This window comes from Podarcis liolepis, assembly GCF_965112155.1.
Source record: "Podarcis liolepis genome assembly, chromosome: 10".
Classification (NCBI taxonomy): domain Eukaryota; kingdom Metazoa; phylum Chordata; class Lepidosauria; order Squamata; family Lacertidae; genus Podarcis; species Podarcis liolepis.
This window is the reverse complement of record NC_139562.1, coordinates 33,857,788-33,879,858: the sequence shown is the minus strand read 5'-3', so window position 1 is coordinate 33,879,858 and position 22,071 is coordinate 33,857,788. Positions and strand designations below refer to the sequence as shown.

The 22,071-nt window shown below is 44.5% G+C and overlaps 2 protein-coding genes across 10 annotated transcripts in view; one reads left to right on the top strand and one right to left on the bottom strand.

Annotated features, from left to right (window-relative positions):
- LOC310687549 (solute carrier family 23 member 1-like) overlaps positions 1-3,959 on the top strand; it is a 37,727-nt gene extending 33,768 nt beyond the window's left edge. For all 3 annotated transcript variants that reach the window (XM_083462769.1, XM_083462770.1, XM_083462771.1), the window contains exon 13: positions 843-3,959. In XM_083462769.1, the coding sequence (XP_083318895.1) occupies positions 843-1,108 (266 nt within the window). In that variant the 3' untranslated portion in view covers positions 1,109-3,959. The remainder of the gene's footprint in view (positions 1-842) is intronic.
- Positions 3,960-4,859: 900 nt separating this feature from the next.
- On the bottom strand, positions 4,860-22,034 carry STRA8 (stimulated by retinoic acid 8). Of its 7 annotated transcripts, none has more exons than XM_083462784.1 (9): positions 21,937-22,034; positions 17,365-17,562; positions 16,781-16,856; positions 15,030-15,114; positions 14,383-14,541; positions 11,986-12,268; positions 9,008-9,084; positions 7,713-7,824; positions 4,860-5,161 (listed from the first exon to the last, which is right to left on the bottom strand). In XM_083462784.1, exons 2-9 carry the CDS (start codon positions 17,554-17,556, stop codon positions 5,087-5,089), a joined length of 1,059 nt encoding a protein of 352 aa, XP_083318910.1. In that variant the 5' UTR covers positions 17,557-17,562; positions 21,937-22,034; the 3' UTR covers positions 4,860-5,086. The 7 variants fall into 7 exon arrangements, with proteins under 7 accessions (XP_083318910.1, XP_083318905.1, XP_083318906.1 ...); XM_083462779.1 differs by lacking the exon at positions 21,937-22,034 and adding an exon at positions 20,841-21,083; XM_083462780.1 differs by lacking the exon at positions 21,937-22,034 and adding an exon at positions 20,430-20,537.
- Between the last annotated feature and the right edge of the window lie 37 nt (positions 22,035-22,071).

Genomic DNA, 22,071 nt, shown 5'->3' with positions numbered 1-22,071 from the left:
ACCAACTAACCTGCTTTCAGCGTCTTATTTGGCCACTGCCACCCCACCCAGACAACTTTCTGTAGTGGATCATGAATGTCAACAGTAGCCGTGAGGGTGGGGAGTATCCTAGAGCAATGCTATGCCAGGGGCATTGTGGGAAATTAAAATGGCAGCTCTACTCAGCCACCTGGTGCCTCTCAGATCACTAGTCTGGGGAGAAAATGTTAGAGGGGGCCCATGGCGGGAAACATTGGCAGGCCTTCCAGGCTTTTGCAGCTGTGTAGCTGCACCTGTGTCAGGTGCTGTGCTGTCCCTGAAAGCACTCTGCTGATTCAGTACAATTGTCCTCAGCGTTTTGATTTGAGGAGGCCGAGGGTGTGGCCGCTACACAGATTGGAATCAGGGAGGTTTCTTTTTAGAGCAAGCCTTGTGGGTTCTGAGGGCAAAACTGCACTCAAGTTTTGCTTTTTGTAGCAGAAAGTCACAGTCAAAACCACTTTACAGGTTTATAATGGCAATTAGCATGACAGAGCTGTGTTTATAATATATTCAGTGTCCTTCAGTCATTACACCGTGCCTTGCATTTTACCCATATTCAAAAAGAGTATGAGAGTTACATTCCTGATGCTTTTCATATTTTTGTTATAACTGGGAAGTTGTCTTGCAAGAACTGATGCTTATTGTGAATGGCTTCTATTTTTTCTTATACTCCAAAATGACTGTTGTGTTTGTGTTTATGTGAGATTCATACTTTTTGTGGCAAGAGGCTGATGCTTAGTGATGACACGAAATTGCTTTGTTATTCTATAGGATGCCTTTTTCTATTAGTCTCTGCTAACTATTCTGTTTTCCTTTGGTAGGGAGCTTGGAAGAGCGGGGACTCCTGGCATGGAAAGAGGGTTATAAGGAGGAATCTGACGATACTGTGAACACCTCGGACGTCTATGATCTACCTTTCGGAATAGGTTCTAAGTTCTGTGCTGCTGACTGGTTTCAGTACCTCCCAATGTGCCCAAAGCGGCCAGCCAGAAACAATGCAAAGGAGCGCAATAATTATGCACAGGAGAACAAAAGCAAATTTAATTCAGAAAAGGACACAGAAATAAACATCGACACGAGAATATAAGACTGCATCAGTAAACAAACTTAACTTGCTAAGCCATTGAAGCAACATCTTCTTTTTTCTGGTTTCTTATCAACAAGATTGTGGCTGTAGCAGGAGACTAAGTTCTGGCAAACGACTCCATAATTTGCCACCAATGCAAATTGGCCATGTGTGCCAATTTCTCTGCTGTGAGAATACAGTACCAGTTTGAGGGATAGCCTGGCTAGGGAGCCCAGCAGCACCCAAGACAAGAATTTGTTTTCCTTTCTACCATGGGAAACTCTTTTCCTGAAAATTGAATCTGTGGTTCTTGAGTTTCTGAGTAACTAGACAAGCTAGTTCCAAGGAGCAAAGCTGCTGTCCTAGGCTTCCTTAAATCCAGCCTCAGCTTTTGTCTCTGATCATGCGCAGTTGGCCAGACTGCTTAATGTGTGTGTCACAATACTTTGTTGCTCCCAAACCTTTTCGTCTTCGGCTTTGTTGAGTCCATAAGTATGGGGAACCTGTGGGCCGTCAAATGTTGTTGGGCTCCATTAGCCTTAGCTCAACATGGCCAGTGGTCAGTAACATCGGGAGTTGTAGCTCAACAACACCTGTGTTGTTTGCTACAACAGGCTCCTGAATTAAACTGGGGCTTCCCAAGTCCATAAAATAGTTCTAAGCTGCTTTTAGGCTTTCATGGAAGTCAGTGACTTCCATGTGAGAAGCCACACAGAACAAGATATGCTTGATCTTGATTATATTCATAAAATGTTGTACTTTGTATTTTAAATCTATTCTAAAGGAAGGATTCAATAAACTTTCCTCAGGGATGGACTCTTGATCATCTTCCTGTGTGTATATAACAAGAGTCCTCTTAGGTTTACTGTTGGCATTATCCCAAAGGGCCTTCTAAGACACACAAAACTTTAATTGTGGTAGACTAAGACTAGGGCATTCACATTCACCTTTTTTGAAAAAACTTTTGAAAAGCCAACTTTCATTCTGGCGACTACTGGCATGACTCTCCTATACAGTCCTGATGCCCAAATAAAACTCTGTGCCTCTGCCAAATTCTTAGGGCCGTTCTCTATTTTTGTTTTTATAGAACTTCTCCTTGCTCAAAATATGCCCCAAATACATATCTGGTATTTTTAGGCCAGACAGGATGAATTTCCTTTACACTTATGTGTTGTTTCTTTCCATTTCTGCCTATCTGTTCATACTACAGAGCTCTTTTGCCGTTGCCTCCTATCTGTGCACATCTCTCCATTTCCACTTTGCTGATCCTTCCTCAATTTCTCCCCATGTTCAGGCTTTCACGATCCCACCTACACTCACTTGGTATTTACCTGAAAACACTGTGCAGTTTACTGGGCAAGAGCTGTACACAAATTATCCTACACCTGAGCCGCAGACAAAAGTATTTTAATTGCTCTTTTGACAAAAGGGTTTGTTTGTGTTAGTCACAAGCCTGCGCTGTGCGTGCCCCATTCTTCTCCCACTGTGTGGTGGTGTCTGATAAGCGATAACATCAGCATGGGCTGTGACTGAGTAAGTTTCCTGCCTACCTTTCTATCCTTTGCTCTTACATGGGTGTTTTTATGTGGTTACTCAGTATCAGCCACTTAAGATGCCCTACACAAGGTCTTACGTACGATTGTATTTGTAATGATATGCTCTTGCTCCATGTGTTCAGTTGTCCTGACTCTGCCATGGGATTTTGCTTACATATTAAAGTTCAGGGGTGGCTGAATTTGTGGCCCTCCAATTGTTATTGAACCACAATGCCTATAAACCATTGGCTGATGGGAAACTGCAGGTGTGGATTTTCTGGTCTGCTCCAGGAACAGCAGATGCAATCTGTCAGCTCAGCTGGAGGATGGAAGAAAGGATTCCGTTCTACCACATGCAGAACAGATACATGAAGTCCCTACTGCTTACAAGGCTAGCTGCTGCATGTGAGGGCCACCAGTCACATATGGATCAGAAGCTCCCATTCTACACAGTAAGCCAGTTGGTTACATAGTTTTTTAAAAATTACTGTACCTCTTAAAATCAACCCAGCAGCAAATTTTGAACTTTTATTTTTTAATAGAAGTATTTGCAAAACACCTCAGGTGGCAAATAAAAGCATCTTAGGTACGGCACTCATCCTCTCTCGCGCACAAGACAAAACCTTGGCTCCTGACTTGTCCTTCCATTCTTGTAAGGGGGTGGGAGAGAGTGGTTTCTGTCAAAGCCGCCTCCGTCGACAGCCCTCTGTACCGAAGTCCAGGCCATTTTCAAAGGTCTATCAATCCTAAGGAGCAGATCTGGGGGGGGGGGGGGGCAAAGGCAGGAAAGCATGGGGGTGCAGGAGGGCAGCTGCCCCCATAATTAAAATCAATACAAATTGGAGGTTCTGCCCCCTCAACAGCCTGCCTGCCCCACAAAAATTCTGGCTATGCCCATGCAGGAAAGCCTTGTTCTGTGAACATGAACTCTGTTCTATTCTTGGGAAGCTAGGACTCAAGTCATCATCTCTCCTAAGATGGCATCTGCTGTGCACATTATCTAAATTTTGAAGACAAGCATTTTTCTTCAAAGAGATTATTTTATCCTCATGTTAGTGTGTGCAGATTTAACCAACCGTGCAATTAAGAGATTAGAACTTAATTGGGCAACACTTTTTACCACTTAAAACCACTTTTTGTATAAAACACTGTGGGTGAAGTGTTAACCCTCTATTCACAAGCTCTGCCCCACTAAATGTGTGTGCTTTTAATTTCACCTTCTCAATGTGCCATTAAAACGGATTATCCTATATTGTGGATTTGACAATCTTGTATGAAAAAAATGCTCTGTACACAAGCAAACTCTGTACTGAAAAATAAATAAATCATGATTATTATTTTTTGTTAAAGCGTTTTTACTTGGCAGAAACCATCCCATATTTTGCTGTCTTCCTAATGGAGAAGTAAGATCCAGTATTCCCCAGACTAGTGCCCTTTGGATGTCACTGAACTACCACCATCCCTGACATTTGCAGATATTGATAGCAGCTGGTTGTCAAATATTGCTTCTTTGCTGAAACCAGGCAGCATATTCAGTGCAGCGTGCATACATGTGTAGGAAATTTGCTGCCTCCCTGAGGCTGTGTTCACACTCCTGCTTACTGCATATATATTCTATACTTGGCTGTAAGATGCTGCAGTTTAATGCGTTGCCTAATTTGTCTCTACTCAACGTGTGAACACCTTTGGGTAGACATCCCCAGCCGTCAACACCCCTGGTGTGTGCACTAGCACAAAACAAGCTGAAGTCGCATTGATGTGAGTTAAGAGCACTCTGCCCTCCTGTGGTTTCCAGCAACTGGTATTACTGCCTCTGTGGGGGCACAGCACAGCCATCATGGCTAGGAGCCATCCATAGCAGATCCTCCACGAATTAAAGTCATCTGAGTTGGTAGCCATCCCTGCCTCCTGTGGGAGTTCCACATTTTTGCTATGCACTGTGCGAAGAAGTGCTTTATCTGTCCTGAATCTTCCAATATTGGATGTCCCCAAATTCCAGTGTTTTGAGGAGAAAAACTTTTCTCTAGCCATTTTCCCCACGCCACCCACAATCTTACCAGCTTCTGTCATGCTGCCTGTTACTACTTTTTCTCTAAACTAAAAAGTCCCAAATGCTGCGACCTTTCTCCAGAGGGGAGTTGTTCCATCGCCCTATATGCTATGAGTAGAAATGGTGGCTATTTCTTCCCAACCTGTCTTGTTTTGCACTTCTCAGCACCAAATTTCAGACGTACTTCTTTTTTAAAAATTTCAACTTTATAAATATCAAACTGCAATACATGTAAAAAGTACAAATAATTTAACCAATGAAGAATTATGTGGTATAAACAAACAGAACTCGTTTAAACATGATGAACACCAAGGTATTGAAGCAGCATCTCTTCTCATGGTGGCATAGGCTGAGGGGTGTCATTAAGTAACAATTAGGAACCCCTCCCCCCATGCTTAATAGAACCATCTTAATTTACAAATCTTCGTCATCAAATGTCTCTGTGCATCTCAGCATCACAGTCTCATAATCCAGCTGGAGAACCTCTTCCTGTCAAACATATGCAGGGGGAGGGAGAGGGATAAAGCTCTTATTAGCACCAAATGGCATTGGCAAAACAGGTAAATAAATATTCTTTCTCTAGAACAGGGGTAGCTGGCTTGGGGCCCTCCAGATGTGGTCAGGCTCCAATCCTCATCCAGCCCTGACCAGCTGATGGAAGCTGGGTGTCCAATAACATTGGAAGGGCTGCAGATCTCCCATCCCTATCCTAGGTAATGATAACTAGCAGAATCTAGTTCCTGCCGGTGGGGTTCCCCCTCCCCACATGCCAATGGAGTTTCAATGTTCCCGTTATATGATTTTAAAAAAGTGAGCTCTGGGACAAGCTGATTCATTGGATGGAGCAGCTCAAAGCTTGCCACCCAGCAAAATGTTTATAATTGTTGATTTTGACGGGCACACCTGTCATTACTTCACTTCTACCCAACCCACACATGGCAGCTTTGTGGAGGTAAAGCAAATGTTAGCCGAGTTAAGTTAGCTGGGCATGCACACAAGGAGAAAGAACGAGAGCTCTGCTAGCCATTTCTTGCTTTAAACGGAACAATACCTTTTCCTTTCAAAAGTGGAAAGGGTGCCACAAAAACAGAAAGAAAGAAAAAGGATGCAGTTCAAACTGCCTTGAAGGATAAGAGCAAATGTCCATTTAACCCAGCAAAGTACAACAGAAGTAGCCAAACCTTGTTAATCTGAACCATACTAACTCCAGACATGGAATGCCTAGGCAATGGGTGCTCAAGCAATTTTGGTGAATGGCCCCAAGTTCTAGTATTTTGAGAACGTGTATTTTATACTCTGTTTGCTCTCCCTCGACGATTCATAAGTTCTGTAAAGTTTCATCACGGTGTGGCACATCATGACAGCCACCTTTCAACATTCTAGAGTTCCAGCCTCTTTCTTAAAAACAAAAAGTGGTTCTAAGTCTTTTGATCATTGCAGTTGGGCCTTCTCTACCTGCTCCACATGGAAAACTGCTCCTGATGGAAAACTGTGTGATTTGTTGCTGTTGTAAGTATAGGATACACACAGTATTATTACAAGCAGCCCTTCTTATATTGTTCAGAGATAACAGTGTCACAGACTTTAATGCATGTGCCCAGCCCTGAAGAACTTTGTGTTGACACCTCATCCTGGTCTCTAGGGATAATCTGAAGCATTTAATGGATATGGCATTAAGCAAGGACAAAAGCTGTGGCTGAAACCAGTTATCCTAGCTGCACATTTCTCTTCATTGATGCGTATTCTCCTGCAGTTATGTAAAAAAGGAAACTGGGTGCCACTGTTTCTTTAAAAAAGGGAACAAGTCCTCCTACTTCTTCATGTTCAGCCCATCATCTCTCAACTAGAAACCTGCTATTCCTGCCCAATTAAACTTTGCAGTTATCTCTCTTCTACTGTTATGAATGAGTTGAACTGGGATGGACAGTCTTAGTCATCATCAGCCTGCAGATGAGTCACATAATTTTAGTCTGTTAAGGATGCTGAGATTTACTCAGGATACCCAGATCCCCTTTACAAAACTACAGCTCCCAGGATCACCTGTCCAGAGGAGATGGCTTCTATCATCCATCTGTACTGCTTCTATGCTCTAATCCAGGGCTTTTCAAACTTGGGATTCCAGCTGTATTTGGACTATAAATCCCATCATCCCCAACCACTGGTCCTGCTAGCTACTGGTGATGGGAGTTGTAGTCCAAAAACAGCTAGAGACCCATAATCATTAATCTCACTGCACAGGGCATTTGCTGCTCACAGCTTCTTTTCTCTTCCCTTCTCAGCCTTATGAATATTTTGTCCCACTACTTCCTGCACCCCCAAGCTGCTGCTTCTCCCTGGGGCACTTGGAAGTATCTTTGCAAAGCTGGTGCTGGCTTCTGCCTCCTCTTTGGTTCCTGCTGCATTAAGCCAGATAGAAAAAAAGCATTCACAGCAAGGACACAAAATGTTATAGTCTATACAGTGCAGCTGCTGAGAGTACCCGCCAGCGGTGCTCCTCTCCAGGATTCTCTGCTCTATTCCCCCTTCCTCATTTTCTGTTTTCCTTCCTCAGCAGGCTCAGTCTTAAAAGAACTGTCTTGTGTATAGATGCTGCTGTTTGGGCTATATAGAATATCCACATTCAGATTATATGAGTCTGCTATCGATATATCAAACACAGACAGTTTGGACTTCCACAACAACAGGCAAATGCTGCACCCTGGGGATAGTAGTTCTGTAATAGGGCACCTGCCCCTGTGAAAGCCCTATTCACCCATGACCTGAAGAGCAGTTAGGTATACCCTCATGTTACAACTGATAGACTGCCCGAGAGACAAACAGGCAAATGTGAAATGAAAATTGCAGTTGCACCCAATTAGCTCTGAAATATATGCAAGACATTCTGAAAAAGGCCTTCAAATGGTGCGCTAATTTAACCTACTTGCAGTGATGTGGTAGTTCTTATATCTTCAACAACACAGCAGGTGGTCCTAACATTACCTGCAAGTTTATATTTGGGTGGGGTGGGCAGCCTTATAACAAGCACTTTGCAAAGTCCTACCTGGGAAGGTTGTGTGTTAGCAAAAAACAGGCTCTTCAAGAAGCTGATGATCTGCAGGTAGAGGTGATGGTAATCCTCTTGGCTTTCTGAAGTACAGCCTGTGAATGCTGAGCTACAAACAGAAGAAGAGATTATAGTGAGACCTCCATCTACCCTGGAGAAGGAAAGGGAAAATTAAGAAAAATCAATTGTTTCCTTTCAATATGGACACTGAATTTGATGATCACCGACTGTTAGATGTCATAGTGGGGAAGCATAACCTACAGAAAAGAACCTTGTGTTTCTGCTGTCATGCCAATTAAAGGGAGTCTACCTTATTAACACAATCCACATCCATACATAATCATTAGCAGCAGAGCTAACTATATTTTTACACAATGGATGATCAGGAAATGTTTCAGTTTCTAACTAATGAATAAATTGGCCAGTCACAACAACTAATGCTTCAGGCGCTAACAAAATAGGGTTCTCTCTCTCGCACAACCACTCATTCATTCAAAACATTTGTATTGTGCTTTTCCCTACAAGAGATCGGCAGCTAACAACAGAAATAAAGCCATGAACTGGCATTTTTAAAACATCACTTAAAAATAACACTAAAACAGCAGCCAAAAAGAAAAGACACCCCAGAATACAGCAGCAATAGGATGATATAAAAAACAGAAACAGCTAATTACCATTTCAATAAAGCAAACATTTATAATCCAGAGCCGTCTTTAAAAAGGAAGGTTTTCCACCAATCTACAAAGCATTGTTAAGGAGAGGTGGTAGTCGTGGAGTGAAATAGTGATTTATGCTATGATCTTGGCCAGGGGTCCGCAAACATTTTTCTCAGGGGGCTGGTCCACTGTCCCTCAGACCTTGTGGGGGGCCGGACTATATTTTGGGAACCCCCCCAACTCTCCCCTCCCTTCTCCACAGCACCAGACAAGCCCCAGTGGCTGCTTACCTGTGCCTTGCAAGCGGCAGGGGCTGGTGGAGGCGGGATGATGAGTGGCGTGAAAGGGCTGGCTCCGGAGAGGGGCTACTAAAAATGGCGCTCAGCCAACCGCAGTTCAACAAAGCCCAGCCCCCTTCCCCCTCTAGGCAAGGCAGGGATAAGCCAGGAGGGAGGGAGGAGGCGCCATCGTGGTGTGGGGGGGGGAGGATGGCGCAGCCCGAACAATCAGAATCCACACACCAATCCACATAGCGATTCCTGGGCCGGATCCAGAAGGCAACTGGGCCAGATCCGCCTTCTGGACCTTAGTTTGCCGACCCATGATCTTGGCAGTCCACAGAACTGAGCCTATTACCTTTGGCTGGACATTTCTTGGGTTTCATTTCTATCCAGGAAGCTAGTTGCCACATCGAATGCATCTTCAAAGAGGATCTAAAAAAAGAGGGAGATGGCATTTTGGATACTAGCTCTCAGCTAGATATGGTGTTAGAGTCTTGTTTGAACACTATGCCACTCACAACAACAACACGGGAAGGTATTCTGCGAAGCACTTTATCTAACAAAAACACACACCTCACAATTCTGCATGACAAAGGAATGCAGATGGACAAACATGGAAGGAACTTGGAACTCATGAGCAATAAAGCTTTTAGTGTCAATCATCTCTTTAAAAATCTAGTTTTTATCTCTTAAAAAACAACAGGCTATTATTAGGGTAGGTCGTGTTTTGTTTCCTGGTTTTATAAGAGTTGGCTATAATTGCTAAAAAGTGTGGGACAGAAGCCAGCTAGTTTCACTGTGAGCGTCACTTTTTAATTCTCTGTAACCCTTGAATCTGGGTCAGTTATTTACAACAGCGTCAGTGAAAGGTAGGGATCGTGCTGGTAGCTCCATCCTTTTCTAGCATTGTGCTAAACTCGGCTGTGTGCAACTCGGATCCAACTCGGCTGTGTGCACATAACTGGGTTTAAACCACCTTTCTATAACACAGTGAATGTTTCTGCGGCATGTGAATCGTATCTGTGTTTTATGTTTCTGTTTTAGCCTAGTTGTAACCAAGATTCCTCAAGTGTGAAGGCGAGGAGGGATGGGAAACCTGTGGACCTCCAGATGTTGACGGACTCCAGCTCCCATCATTCCTGAATACTGATTAGGGGTGATGAGAAGTGGGAGTCCACACTGCATGGAGAACTCCCACAGAGTATGGTTATTCTCTTTATATGAAGGGAGACTTTGCAAAGCAATGAGATTGCCTCAGCAGAAGTTTTGGCGGAAGTTTTGGCTTTACACGAAGTTTTGCTGCTAATGGCCGGATCACTCCCACAGAGATTGTCCGTGGGCTGGACTGGCGCAGCGCGACGCCAGAAATCGCGCCTGCACAGAAGCAATTTTTGGAGTCTAGACATGCACAGATGAGATTTCTGATATCTACGCGTGCGCAGACATGATCTTGGGCACCACTCAGCGAGTTCCCGCACTGCGTTGGTTTAGCGCAGTGTGCGGGGGACTCACCGAGTGGGCAGTTCGGTGCAGGGGCGGCTTGTGGGCTGGTAAAACGGTCTTCGTGGGCCGCATCTGGCTCATGGGCTGCATGTTGCCGACCCCTGATATAAATATTAACCTTAATTATTCATATTGGCAGCTCAACCTTGTCGAGATTTCATTGTGCAATCTTTTGTATTTTTCCTAATACATGGGTCTCTTGTTGCTTGTTATACATTGTTATTTTATTCATTTATTTCATAAAATTTCTATATGTAAACCCACCCACCCATTCAAATTACATGGGGCTGATGCTACTGCTTGCTTTGATTGCTGACCTCTTTACCCTTCTCCATAAGTGAGTTTTGCCTGCCTGCCCAGTCACCGTGCTGTTTATGTCTGGAGGGGCTCAAACATTTTTCTTCCTTCATTTCAAGATGGTCACTTTAGCTGAGAACCTCAGGTTTACAGCTTTTGTTGGAAACAGGTGCTGCCTTACCTGTAATTTTTCCTCACCCACCTAATGAGTCCTGCCATTTATTCCCAGGACCTGCCCTGCCTTCTGAGTTTATAATTTATCCTAGTGATTTTAAAATAGGTCATTACACCTCCCCTACACTTTTGGGGTGTGTGCCAGCATTCTTGAAGATTAGAGCCAGGGCAAGTGTCAGAACCTAGAATCTTTTTAACACCCCATCAGGGCCCACTGCTGATGCCTGTCCTTCCGGATTTCTGTTTCATCAGATTTATTTATTTATTAATCCAAGTCAAATGCTCCCCGCAGCATTGAGCAGCTCAGTCAAGCCGTCATTTTAATTTACCACAATGTATTTATTTATTTATTATTTGTAAAACCGCCTGTCATAGCAGGGCGATACACAGAATGAAAAAAGCAACAAAAGAGAACAATAAAAATGGTGTCAGTAAAACACCGAAAGTGATTTGCTAGACTGATCCTTCTTTGGAGGCACTGTGCTCCAGCATTTGGGAGTGGGTTGAGGATTTTAACAAGCCATTCGCCTGAAATTGTTTATTGCCTGCTTTGGTATTGTTTTGACACTGTTTATTTTATTGACTGCTTATGTATTGTGTGATTCAGGGCCGTCTTAAGCATATCCGGCACCATGGTGCAAAGATCCCTCCAGTGCCCCCGCCTTTCGCAGAGTTGTTGACCTTTTTTTAGGGCTGAAGAAAGCGGGCAGCGGCTGGAGGGTGGCTCCTCTGGCGGCGAAGAGGTTGAGGCTGGCCGCGGCACCTCCTGTCAGCTCAGCTCTCTGCTTCGTGCCACAGTGGCCATGGCAGGCAGCACACCGAGCTCGCGGACCTGTGCCAAGCGCGTGTTGCGCCACTCCCGCCAAGCATTGGCTCGGTTTTTCCCCTTTTAGCCTTCTGGCACCCCACAGAATTTGGCGCTTGCAGGCTAAAAGGGAAAAAACCGAGCTGACACTCGCCGGGAGTGTTGCACGCACCCTCGCTCATTCGGTGTTCCCTGGACTCTCGCCTGGTGCCCTCCAGAAACTGGCGCCCCAAACCTCTACGGGTAAGGCAGGCCTGGTGTGATCATTGTTTCATTGATAAGCAACGCCCTGGGACATTGTGGTGTAAGACTGGCTATAAATCCCATGCAGAGAAATAAAACAGTCAGTTGGATCAGCTGCCTGCCCTTTTTAGAGCACACTGGTTAAGGCACTACTACCTGCTGTCAGAGGGAGGCACTGCTTCTTGCAGAAGCTACAGGTGGAGGATGGGGCCTACCAAAAGGTGCTTTGCCCAGGGCCACTTCAACCTTAGAGCCAGTCCTGGTTAGAACTCTGAAGCTTGAATCCTACCTTAAGAGTGGTTCTTTCTCACCTCCTCTGGTGTGGATACTAGCGAACCGCTGGCTTCCTGACTAGCTCCGCTGTCCCTCACACTGCCCTCAGTACAAGGAGGCTCTTGGGAAGCCATCTTGACCTCCGTGATGAAATTCTGCCTCTGATTACAGTACTGCAGGACACCGTCCCTCCTCTCTTCAGGGAGGCCCTGCCACAGGTGGGAAACGGCTGTGGAGACCACAGGAAGAGTAACATCTTCGGGGCTCACAACCCCATTATCTACCAGCAGGTCTACTGTCTGTTTGTAAAAATGTAAGTATCTAGATAAGAGAGGAAAGGAGACAGCTTTTAGAATGTGGTCTGGATAGCATCCGATAGCGCAGAGACCAACCAGGTAGTCCCTTTTGTGACTCATATATTTGGTAGTAGCCATGAGAAGGTGGCACAATTTAGGAAGCTGCCTCGTCCCAGGTATGTCCTAATGGTTAATAGATTTCCAGGAGGATCAAGCAGAGAGTGCTCTTTCCTGCTACCTGAACCCTTTTCTTCTTCTTTTAAATGGAGTTAACCAAGGTCTGAACCTGGGACAGACGTTCTGCATGCACAAGTGAACCACCAACAGAGCAATGGGCTCTTCTCTTTGTACACCAAAGTATCAAGCCAGGGAATCACCCAGCATTTCTCCTGGTGACTGAACATATATGGTCTTGTTTTCAGCTGTGTTAAACACGTCACCCTATTCAGTAGTCTATTATACCCGTTACCTCACTGGAAGTTTCCCTAAATTATGATTTAGGGTAGGTGGGTGCATGGGGGGGGGAGAGAATGAGTTGATTTCTTGTGTTGCCCAACTATCTAGCCATAGTACATAGACCCATAGTTGGAAGGGACCCCAAGGGTCATCTAGCCCAACCCCCAGGAATGCAGGAATCTTTCGCACAACGTGGGGCTCGAACTCATGACCCACAGATTAAGTTTCTCATGCTCTACCAGCTGAGATATCCAACCATTAAAAGGGAAGGTCACAACTGTGTCACATCTGATTACAGAACCAAAGAGGACACATGTGCTTGCCCTATTATTGCACAGCAACAGCCAGTTATTCACTCTTGTCGTGACAGACCTGGTCAGACTTGCTCTAAGGAGTATCACTGAAGGTGGGAAGGGAGGGAGCAGAAACCACAAAAGGAGTTGTATAGGTTTTGTGAGGAGTAAAGTACTTATTTTGCTGGCTAAAACTTTTGAGGACAGTCGAAGAACTCAGTATCTGTTAATTAGAAAAGGCCACAATAAAGTGTATGAGAGAAGCAGGCTTGCACCACCTGCTGGCCAAGCTGGATTGATACCTCTATTTCAGCCTGACCCTCAAAAGAGAATTGCAGATTATAGTGCAGAATTATAACATTATGTTATGTGGTGGGCATATAATACAGTGGTGCCCCGCAAGACGAATGCCTCGCAAGACGGAAAACTCGCTAGACGAAAGAGTTTTCCGTTTTGGAGGTGCTTCGCAAGACGACAATGCCTTGCGAGTTCCTGCGGGTTTTTTCCCCTCCCCCCCCCTTTCTAAGCCGCTAAGCCGCTTATCAGCTGATCCGATCAGCAGATAAGCCGCTAAAAGCCACTAATAGTGCTAATCCGTCAATGGGCTTGCTTCGCAAGACGAAAAAACCGCTAGACGAAGAGAATCACAGAACGGATTATTTTCGTCTTGCGAGGCACCACTGTACTTACGAAAAGCAGCAATAGAAGATAAGTCATCACAAATGTGCATCAAGCTAGGTCTTAGCTTGTCATTTGTATCAACAAAACATTATCCCAAGCTTGTATGGGGGATATATTGGGGGATATATATATATATATATATATATATATATATATATATATGTGGGTGGGTGGGTGTGTTCTACAGTGCTCAGGCCATTTAAGCTATTCTGTTGACTATGACAGATGTGAGCAAACATTTCCTCTATTTCACAGGGGAAAAGAATTTTCTGAAAGCTGCAAAGCTAATGTGACAAATGGAGCTGCTTTCCTGTGGCCTTCCTATGTTACGTATGCCAGTGCAAAAGTGTCAGGGACTATATTATTACCATTATTATTAATTAAATTTGTATACCGCCCTATACCTATAGATCTCAGGGTGGCTAACAGCATAAAATATAACAATGACAATATAAAAAATGCAAAATACATAATAAAAACAAAGACAACCCAATAATTTCCCCTATACAAAGGCAACCAATCACTCCAACAGAATTTCCACAGGGCACAGTTTCTCTCGTTAGGGAGAAGTCAGACCCACAGAAAACACCCTATCCTGCAGCTATTGGTGTTTTTCTTGTATCAGGCAAGGACTCAGAAAATTCCGTCCTCTGTAACGTTAGCAGGTGGGTTGTTCCAAAGGGAGAAACAATGGAATAGCTTCACATACCGCTCAAACTCCATGAGGTCAGGAGAAGAGGCAGCTGGTGACTGCGTCAGCCTCAGAGTCACATCCTCCCCTACCGAGGTCTTTTCGTGTTCCTGAGTCACGTACCAGACGGTAGCGCCATTCTGACTTGCAGAATTTGAAGGAGGGGATGCAGCAGCACTAGAAGCAAGAAAAGGAAAGCTAGAAAATATTTAGGGGATGAGAGATTGACTGGCTATGGATTTTATCCAGTCACAGCAGACCCACTGAAATGAATCGCCCTAGCTAACTTTAGTTTGTTAACTTCAATAGGTCTGCTCTGAGTAAAACTTTATTGGACACAAGCTTTTATTATGAGCAGCTACTTTTCCCCCAAATAACTTGCCAGGCTACCCATATCATGCTAAGAAAAGGACTAAATTAGCAGAGAGAAGCAAATGTAAGAGGAGTTTGGGTCTGGGACTGATACGATACTACAAAATGAGTTGCTTTTAAGGGTTGGCTCAGCCTGTTCTGCAATTATTTTGCTTCTTGTTTGTTTCTATGGCCTGAAACTGTGTATACATACACAACTCAGAAGCAGTTTATTCTCCTGAAGCTTGTAAAAAAGTTTTCTGAGTTGCTTGAAGGGGACAAATTCACTACATCTATATTTTTCGGTGACTTACCTGTGATTGTTGAAGTACATTTTGACATATTCTTCCTTTACTTCCTCCAAGCTCGATGGATGGCCATCCTCCAGATTTAAAACCTCTGTTGCCAGAAGAATGAGCACCCATCAACAAAGTGGCACATTTTGAAGCTCTCTCACACCAGGCCCATTTCAAGGAAATGATGTGGGTAAATGGCTTCATAAGTTACCAACAAGATACCGGTATATATTTTTTATGCTCAAAACACCTTACAATAAAAAATCACACTATATATCAGTATATACCGTATTTTTTGCACCATAACACTCACTTTTTTCCTCCTAGAAAGTAAGGGGAAATGTCTGTGCGTGTTATGGAGCGAATGCCTACAGATGGCGGAGGGATCTGCTGCAGTCGTGAGCAGAGGATCCATGGTTCCCCTTCCTTCCCTCCTCCGTGGCTTGCTTTGAAACAGCAAAGCGGGAGAAGAGCCGCTGAGTGGAGAGGAGAGAGGGACAGAGAGCCTGCTTGCTTTAAAGGAGCAAAGCGGGAAAGGAGAGGAGCTACTTACACATCCTTGTCCCTTGAGTGCTTTTCCTTCTCTCCCCACTTAAAACGTGGTTACAAAGCACGGATCCACATGGATCCTCAGGATTTTTGCATTGGGCTACTCCAAACTCACTATCAGATCACATGTCTGTGGCCACAGCATGAACCACAAAAATCATACATCCACTGTTTCGTTTAGAATATTTTTTTTCTTGTTTTCCTCCTCTAAAAACTACGTGCGTGTTATGGTCTGGTGCGTGTTATAGAGCGAAAAATACGGTATATATCGGTAAAAACCGAGGGAAAAGCAGAGTAAAACGAAATAAGCACTAGAACTGTAAATTCCAGAAGGAAATACAATCAAGTTAGCAAGCCAGAGAAGACAGGGCCTATGAGGGATCACAGAAAAATCCCGCAACTTTATTTTGGAAGGGGCCATGCAGAAGGCTCATGCAGTCCCCAGCATGAAAGGAGCAGGTAGCACAGGTGATGAGAAAGGAACTCTGCCCAAGTCTCCAGAGAGCCACTGCCAGTCAGAGTAGACAACAGTGGGTAAGATGGGGGGAAAGGAAGAGGCAAGATAGCCTGGGGGAAAAGTGACATCACCAAAGGATAATTTGTAATCTTCAAGCCTGAGCAAAGATTAAAATTGAGGTCTCTCCAGTCCAAATCTAGCACGCCTTCTGCATTTACTAGAACGCACAAAATACACATGACTTAATCACATAGTTCATCTTTGAGTGCAAGCTCCTCCCCCATAATAAATTGCAGGGGGCAGGAGGTGTAAGCTCGAATGAGACCCTGGCATGAAATAATTAATGATGTAATCTTTCCTAGGCCATTCATTTCAATGTAAAGGAAAAGTCAGAACAATGTTTAAAATTAGGTCATTAATTAGGGATCAGTTGCAGACTAAAAAGAAGTGAATACCAATTGCAATTGCTGGATTGATTTCTGTTCTGCACTTTGGGACAACAACACAAACGGTTGCAATTTCTGCTTCTGTTTCCATTAGAATCCTCTAACATCCCTAGTTGAACACATAGGTTTACCACCTCACCTAGTATTTGTAAGAAGAACCTGGCTCAGGATGGTATGTCAGAAGGAACAAGAACCTCAGCCATCTGCAGGGACAGTTTACCTCTTTAGTCATGTCTGCCTAGTACATTTTCCTACTGAAAAAGTCAGGGAAAAGGTTTTTCATATTTAAATGAGGTGTCATGGTGCTGGTACGATACCTTTCATTTTCAGCAAGTTTTCCAAGGTTTTCTCCAGCTCCTGGATATAATTCTTAGCCTTGCATAAAACCTGACACTAAACAAAAACAGAGAACAGGCCCAATCTAGCTGTGTTCTGAGCAGATTAACATTTTAATATGCCTTAGATTTTTCTGATCGTCTTCTTGTTGCTGGCTAAACATCCATTTGAAGACTTCAAATACTGTACAATGGATTATGAAAAGCAAAGGAAGACAGCACAGTAAATTAATACCCACCAGGTCAGGAAATGCATGGCCTTTCATGCAGATTGTTTCGACCCTTTGTTGTATTCCTCAAAACACATAAAGAAAAGATGGATTCAGAAGCCAACATTCTCCTCCAAGAGCTATAATTCTCAGAGTGGCTTAACAGTCAACCACTCTTCCCAAAAACTGTAGTTCTATGAGGAGAACTGGAGTCTCCTAACAATTCACAGCACTCCTGGAAACAAACTAGTTCCCAAGAGTCCTTGGGGAAAGCCATGACTGTTTAAAGAGGAACAACAGTGTTTTAAAAATAGTGCAGATGGGCCCATAGGTGCTGATTCCGAGTTATTTCTATACCTTTGATGTGGAGTTATCTTGCTGAGAATATACTGTTTCTCGTAGGTTGTTGAAAAGTCCTGCCAAGGTAGCTCTGTTGCGTGCCTGAGACAACCGTCTTTTGCCCCCTTGCGACTTTGGATCCTGCAGACGTGTACGATACTTAGAAGTCACTCTAGCATATGGGGTGCTACAATTTCCAGATGTCTCCATCAAAAGCTGTAAGACAATGCCATTCCACTGCTTAAAAAACAGCTTAATATCAGTAGTGGCGAGTGCAAAAAGAAGACCCAGCTAGAAAAATAAAATACAATAGGAAGTGCAAAGAGTATCCAAAGTAAAGCCCAAAATAGGAATGCATCTCAAGACAAAATGTGGGTTTTATTTTTAAAGCAGCCCATTTCAAAGCATTTTCAAACCAGCAAATTCAGGTTGTGTAATTAAATATGATTTCGAGCTCTTGTGCAACAAACCTGTTTTCCTCCCACAACTGGACTTTTGTGATAAGGAAATTGTAAAGGCACTGGAAAGTGTGGGATGTTGTATAACCTCCCCACAACAAATCAGAACAAATGCTTGATAAATAGCCCCCTGCAAACCTGTAAAAACAAATCAAGATTAATGCTCAATCTGGAAGTGACCTAGGTTAGGCTGTCAATTTGGGTTGACCAAACCAATGGTCTCTTGCTAGCCTCTGCTAAGCCTTAAAGACAGCTCTGAGTCCTTGTTATCCATTAGCGTTCCTAGGCCCTGTTCATGTCCTCTGAAAAAAACCCTCACACAACGAAATTTAGCAGATGACACTTTTCCCACCACAGAAGCCCAGTTATTAAAAACACCATAAAACTTGTATGTCTGCATTTCACCATGTCAGCCTGCAGGTGGAGTTCACCTATGGGGAAAACAACAACACAATCTTTTACAGTGGTACCTTGGGTTAAGAACTTAATTCGTTCTGGAGGTCCGTTCTTAACCTGAAACTGTTCTTAATCTGAGGTACCACTTTAGCTAATGGGGCCTCCCGCTGCCAGAGCACGATTTCTGCTATCCTGAAGCAAAGTTCGTAACCTGAGGTACTATTTCTGGGTTAGTGGAGTCTGTAACCTGAAGTGTCTGCATAGGCGCTGACTCCATGGGGCTTGAGGGGGCCCGAGCCCCCTCAAAAATTCGTTTGGGGGGGCTTCGCCCCCCCAATAATCTCCGGCGCCCCTCCAGCAGAGCGCCATCGCCGCCCCTCCCCCAGCCCAAAATGCACAGGGTCGGGCTGCATGCCTCCTGCCCTCCCTCCCGAGCAAAAGCTCCACCCAATTTCCTTCGGAGCTGATTAATAGGCGCAGCACACTCTCCCCTATTCGCTCACGAGGAGGCGGCGCCACTTTATTTGCATATTCATGAGCTTATTTATTATTCATGAGCTTTCCCGGGCCCCCCCCCCAATATTTTTTATAAGTCCGCGTCCCTGAGTGTCTGTAACCCAAGGTACTACTGTACATATACTGAAAACCAGCAAGTCTGGGAGTAGAAGAGTCAATACCTAATTTTTTATGTTCATGAATTTTTAATATTTTTGCAGAGCATTCAGTCACACAAAACTCTACCTGACGAAATTCAGCCAGCACAGCTTTACCAACCTAGCTGCTGTTTCAGATAAGTAAATTACACTTACAAGTTAGCAACATGCCTACACAGGGATTTGTACTTAGTCTGGCATTCTTAACCACTACATCAAATTGGTTCAGGAAACACCAGGGCCGGGCCAGAGGTAAACTGATAAGAAAACTGTTGTGTGCTTTGACAATGTATGCCAAACTGCTGTTGAAGAAACATAATTGTGGTCAGGAAGAAAATGGTTACCCCATTACCCACAAATAATAGGTCCACTGTTTTAGTCAGACATCCTCTTGACAAATCTCTGCCAGATCCTTTAAGGCTGAAATTCTGCATGCTTATGTCTGACTGGACATCTGATTGGATTCAGTGGGACTTACTTAGTTCCAAATAAATATGCTTGGGATTGGGGTGCACATTTATTTTGCATTCAAGAACAGTGCAAGAGGCTTGCACAGACCCTTTTTGCAACACAGAGCATATATTACATCCCTCCAATCCTACTGAGATCCTAGGATAAAACCAGCTGTAACTGAGGTGTGACTCATGGCTTATTCCTTCCTTTGCCACCAAAAATATTTAGTTCTGGAAATATATATAGAAAGGAATAAGGACTGCGCTCCAAACAGCACTTAGATATTTTACACAACAGAAGAAAATAATTCATTTTTTATATTTTGAATTAAACAAACGGTGCTGTAGACTCCTGCCAAGTTCTGCAAATCTTGAGTGGAAAGGCTCTTGATATTTACATAACAGTCTGGTATCACCTGTTAATTATGTGTCAGTGGATTTCTTATTCTTCTCCATAGCAATATATAGTTAACTCAGTTGACACTGAGTGACCACAGGATTGATCCCTCCCACTTGGTATTTTCAAGAGCACATTTAAACCCACTGTGACATTTTTCAAATACAGACTTACATCTGAGTAAACAGGTATTTAGAAGAAAAGTGTTTTTAAGGTTTGGGGAAGGCCGTAGCTCAGTAGTAGCAGACCACCTGCCTTACTTCAAAAGCTCCCACGATTCCTGGCATCGCCCAGCGGGCACTGGGAATTTTTCTGAAACCCTGGAGAGCTGCAGTTCATATAGACAGAATACTGACAGCAAATTTCAACTAGTTCGTTGCTGTCTCAAACCAGCCTTTCCATTATTTAAAAAAACCCACTTTCCCAACTGACTTCAAAGGGGGGGGGAGAAGGAATTTGCTGTCTCTCCAACCACGGTGCTGCTGTTGAAAAATATCTACAATCCCACCTGCCCCACCCATTTCTCCACTACATTTCACCGCCTTTCCCCCCAGACATTGCTCTGCTTTAGGAGCGCCAACTCCCTCCCCACTTTATGCCCTCAGCCTCCCTCTGCCCCTTTGCAGACGCGGCCCTGGGATACGAGAGGAAGACGCTGCACGCCTCTTTGCAGAAGATGCCTCACGCGAAGGATGCTTTTCAGGCGGCGCCTGCTCCTCCAGCTCACCTTGCGCCAAGCTAGCAGCCAGCAGCGCAGCTTCAGCAGCACGCGCCCCTCCGCGCGCCTTCCCGCTCTATCCCCTCGCCCTAGCGCTAGCCGAGAGGCGCATAGCCAATTAGAGCGCAGGAGGCATCTCTAGCAGCCAATAGGAAAGCTCCGGTGTCGAGCCGGCCGTTCTGGTAGCGGGGCTTGAAAAGGGCAACAAAAACGCGGGAAAGAAAAACGGGGGAGCGGCAGAAAAGAGGCGAAGCTGGGGCGGAGATTTGGGAAAGTGGGTGAAGCTGACTGAGGGGGTTTTAAAGTACCGGGCAGCAAACAGTATTTACTCGTGTGTCGCTTAACATAGGTATAGGTTAGAATATAGTACTGTACATGGAACGGAAGTTGTTTACGCTTGATACACCCATAGTTAAGTACCGCCTGCATTTGTGTTTCTGGTGCAGCGCTGTGTTCACACGGGCATGAGGCAGGTGGCCGTCCCTTCAGTATCTCCATGTAAACGCAACCCAATTTAGACCGGATGTTGTGTGTGCTGGAAGAAAGCGTTTGTACGCGCTGGGTGTCTCCTTTAAACCGGGTCACTTCCTCTGCACGTGCCTAGCGGATGAAACACCTGGCACGTGTAGTTCGCGCCCAGTCCACCCAAGATAGGGCTTAAGTTGCATTGGGGGGGGGGCGAGTGGTGGATCTACATGTAAACAGATTACAGTACTATGCCGGAGAGAGAGTTTGTAAGGCCCTCTTGAGTGAAGACTTTCAAATACCAGCTTGCAGTGGGGCAACCTGGTCTGACCAACTCCCCGAAGTAGTATTTTGGGGTATACAAGCTACCACCTTTCCCCCAAAGACCGAGCTGCTTCGGTCATCTTGAGCAGTTACTACACTACACGTAGCACGTCCCTGGCAGCAAATAAATAAATGCTGAGGAAGAACAATTCTCCCTTGCTGCTTTGCTATAGAAAACAAATAGAATTTAAAATGTAAAAATAATGAATATGATTTATGGGTGACCACGAAGCACGCCTCGCTAACGTTCAATAGGATGTACGCATACAAAAAAAATGTGTAGCAATTTTACAAGGAAAGCAATGACAGCTGCTGTCGTGCTGTTTCACAGACGTCTTAAGATGTTGCTTTGCTGTCATTTCAGTTTAAAATTCCAGGAGCGAACTTGGGTTTTCAGACACACATGGATGCTGACTTAGAAACCCCTTGCATGTGTGCGACTGATATTATTTTTCTGACCTTGAGGGCGGGTGGGAAATGCTATACTAATATAACAATGGAATATATCGGTGGGTGTGAAGAGAGAGGAACGTGCAACAAGGCAGGAAAGTAAATTCTCCCAGAAAGAGAGCAAACTGGCTAATAGTAATAATAAAATAACAATGATTAGAGTCCATAGAGTGCCTGCTGACAGGTCTGGATGAACTATTAAGACCATGTGGGCTAATGGCAGGTAAATCCTTGGCTGGATGGTCGGCAAGTTTGCTGCGGCATCTGGCATCCCTACAATCTCGAAACGTGTGCTTAAAACGATGCATTCCCCCTTAACAGTAAAGAAGGTTCCAACTCGCGGTTGCAGAGAAGCGCCCGCCTTGATGCTCAGGCCCGAGCCTTCAACCCAACAAAACCACACAGTCTCCCC

What these genes read in the sequence shown, in the direction of transcription:
- STRA8 (XM_083462779.1), bottom strand. Translation starts at nt 20,918, where the DNA reads ATGGAGATACTGAAGGGACGGCCACCTGCCTCATGCCCGTGTGAACAC. An exon ending in ATGTACTTCAACAATCACAG is followed by an intron (nt 14,542 to 15,029) that starts GTAAGTCACCGA and finishes TCTTGCTTCTAG; the next exon opens with TGCTGCTGCATCCCCTCCTT. An exon ending in GACCTCATGGAGTTTGAGCG is followed by an intron (nt 12,269 to 14,382) that starts GTATGTGAAGCT and finishes TCTCTTATCTAG; the next exon opens with ATACTTACATTTTTACAAAC.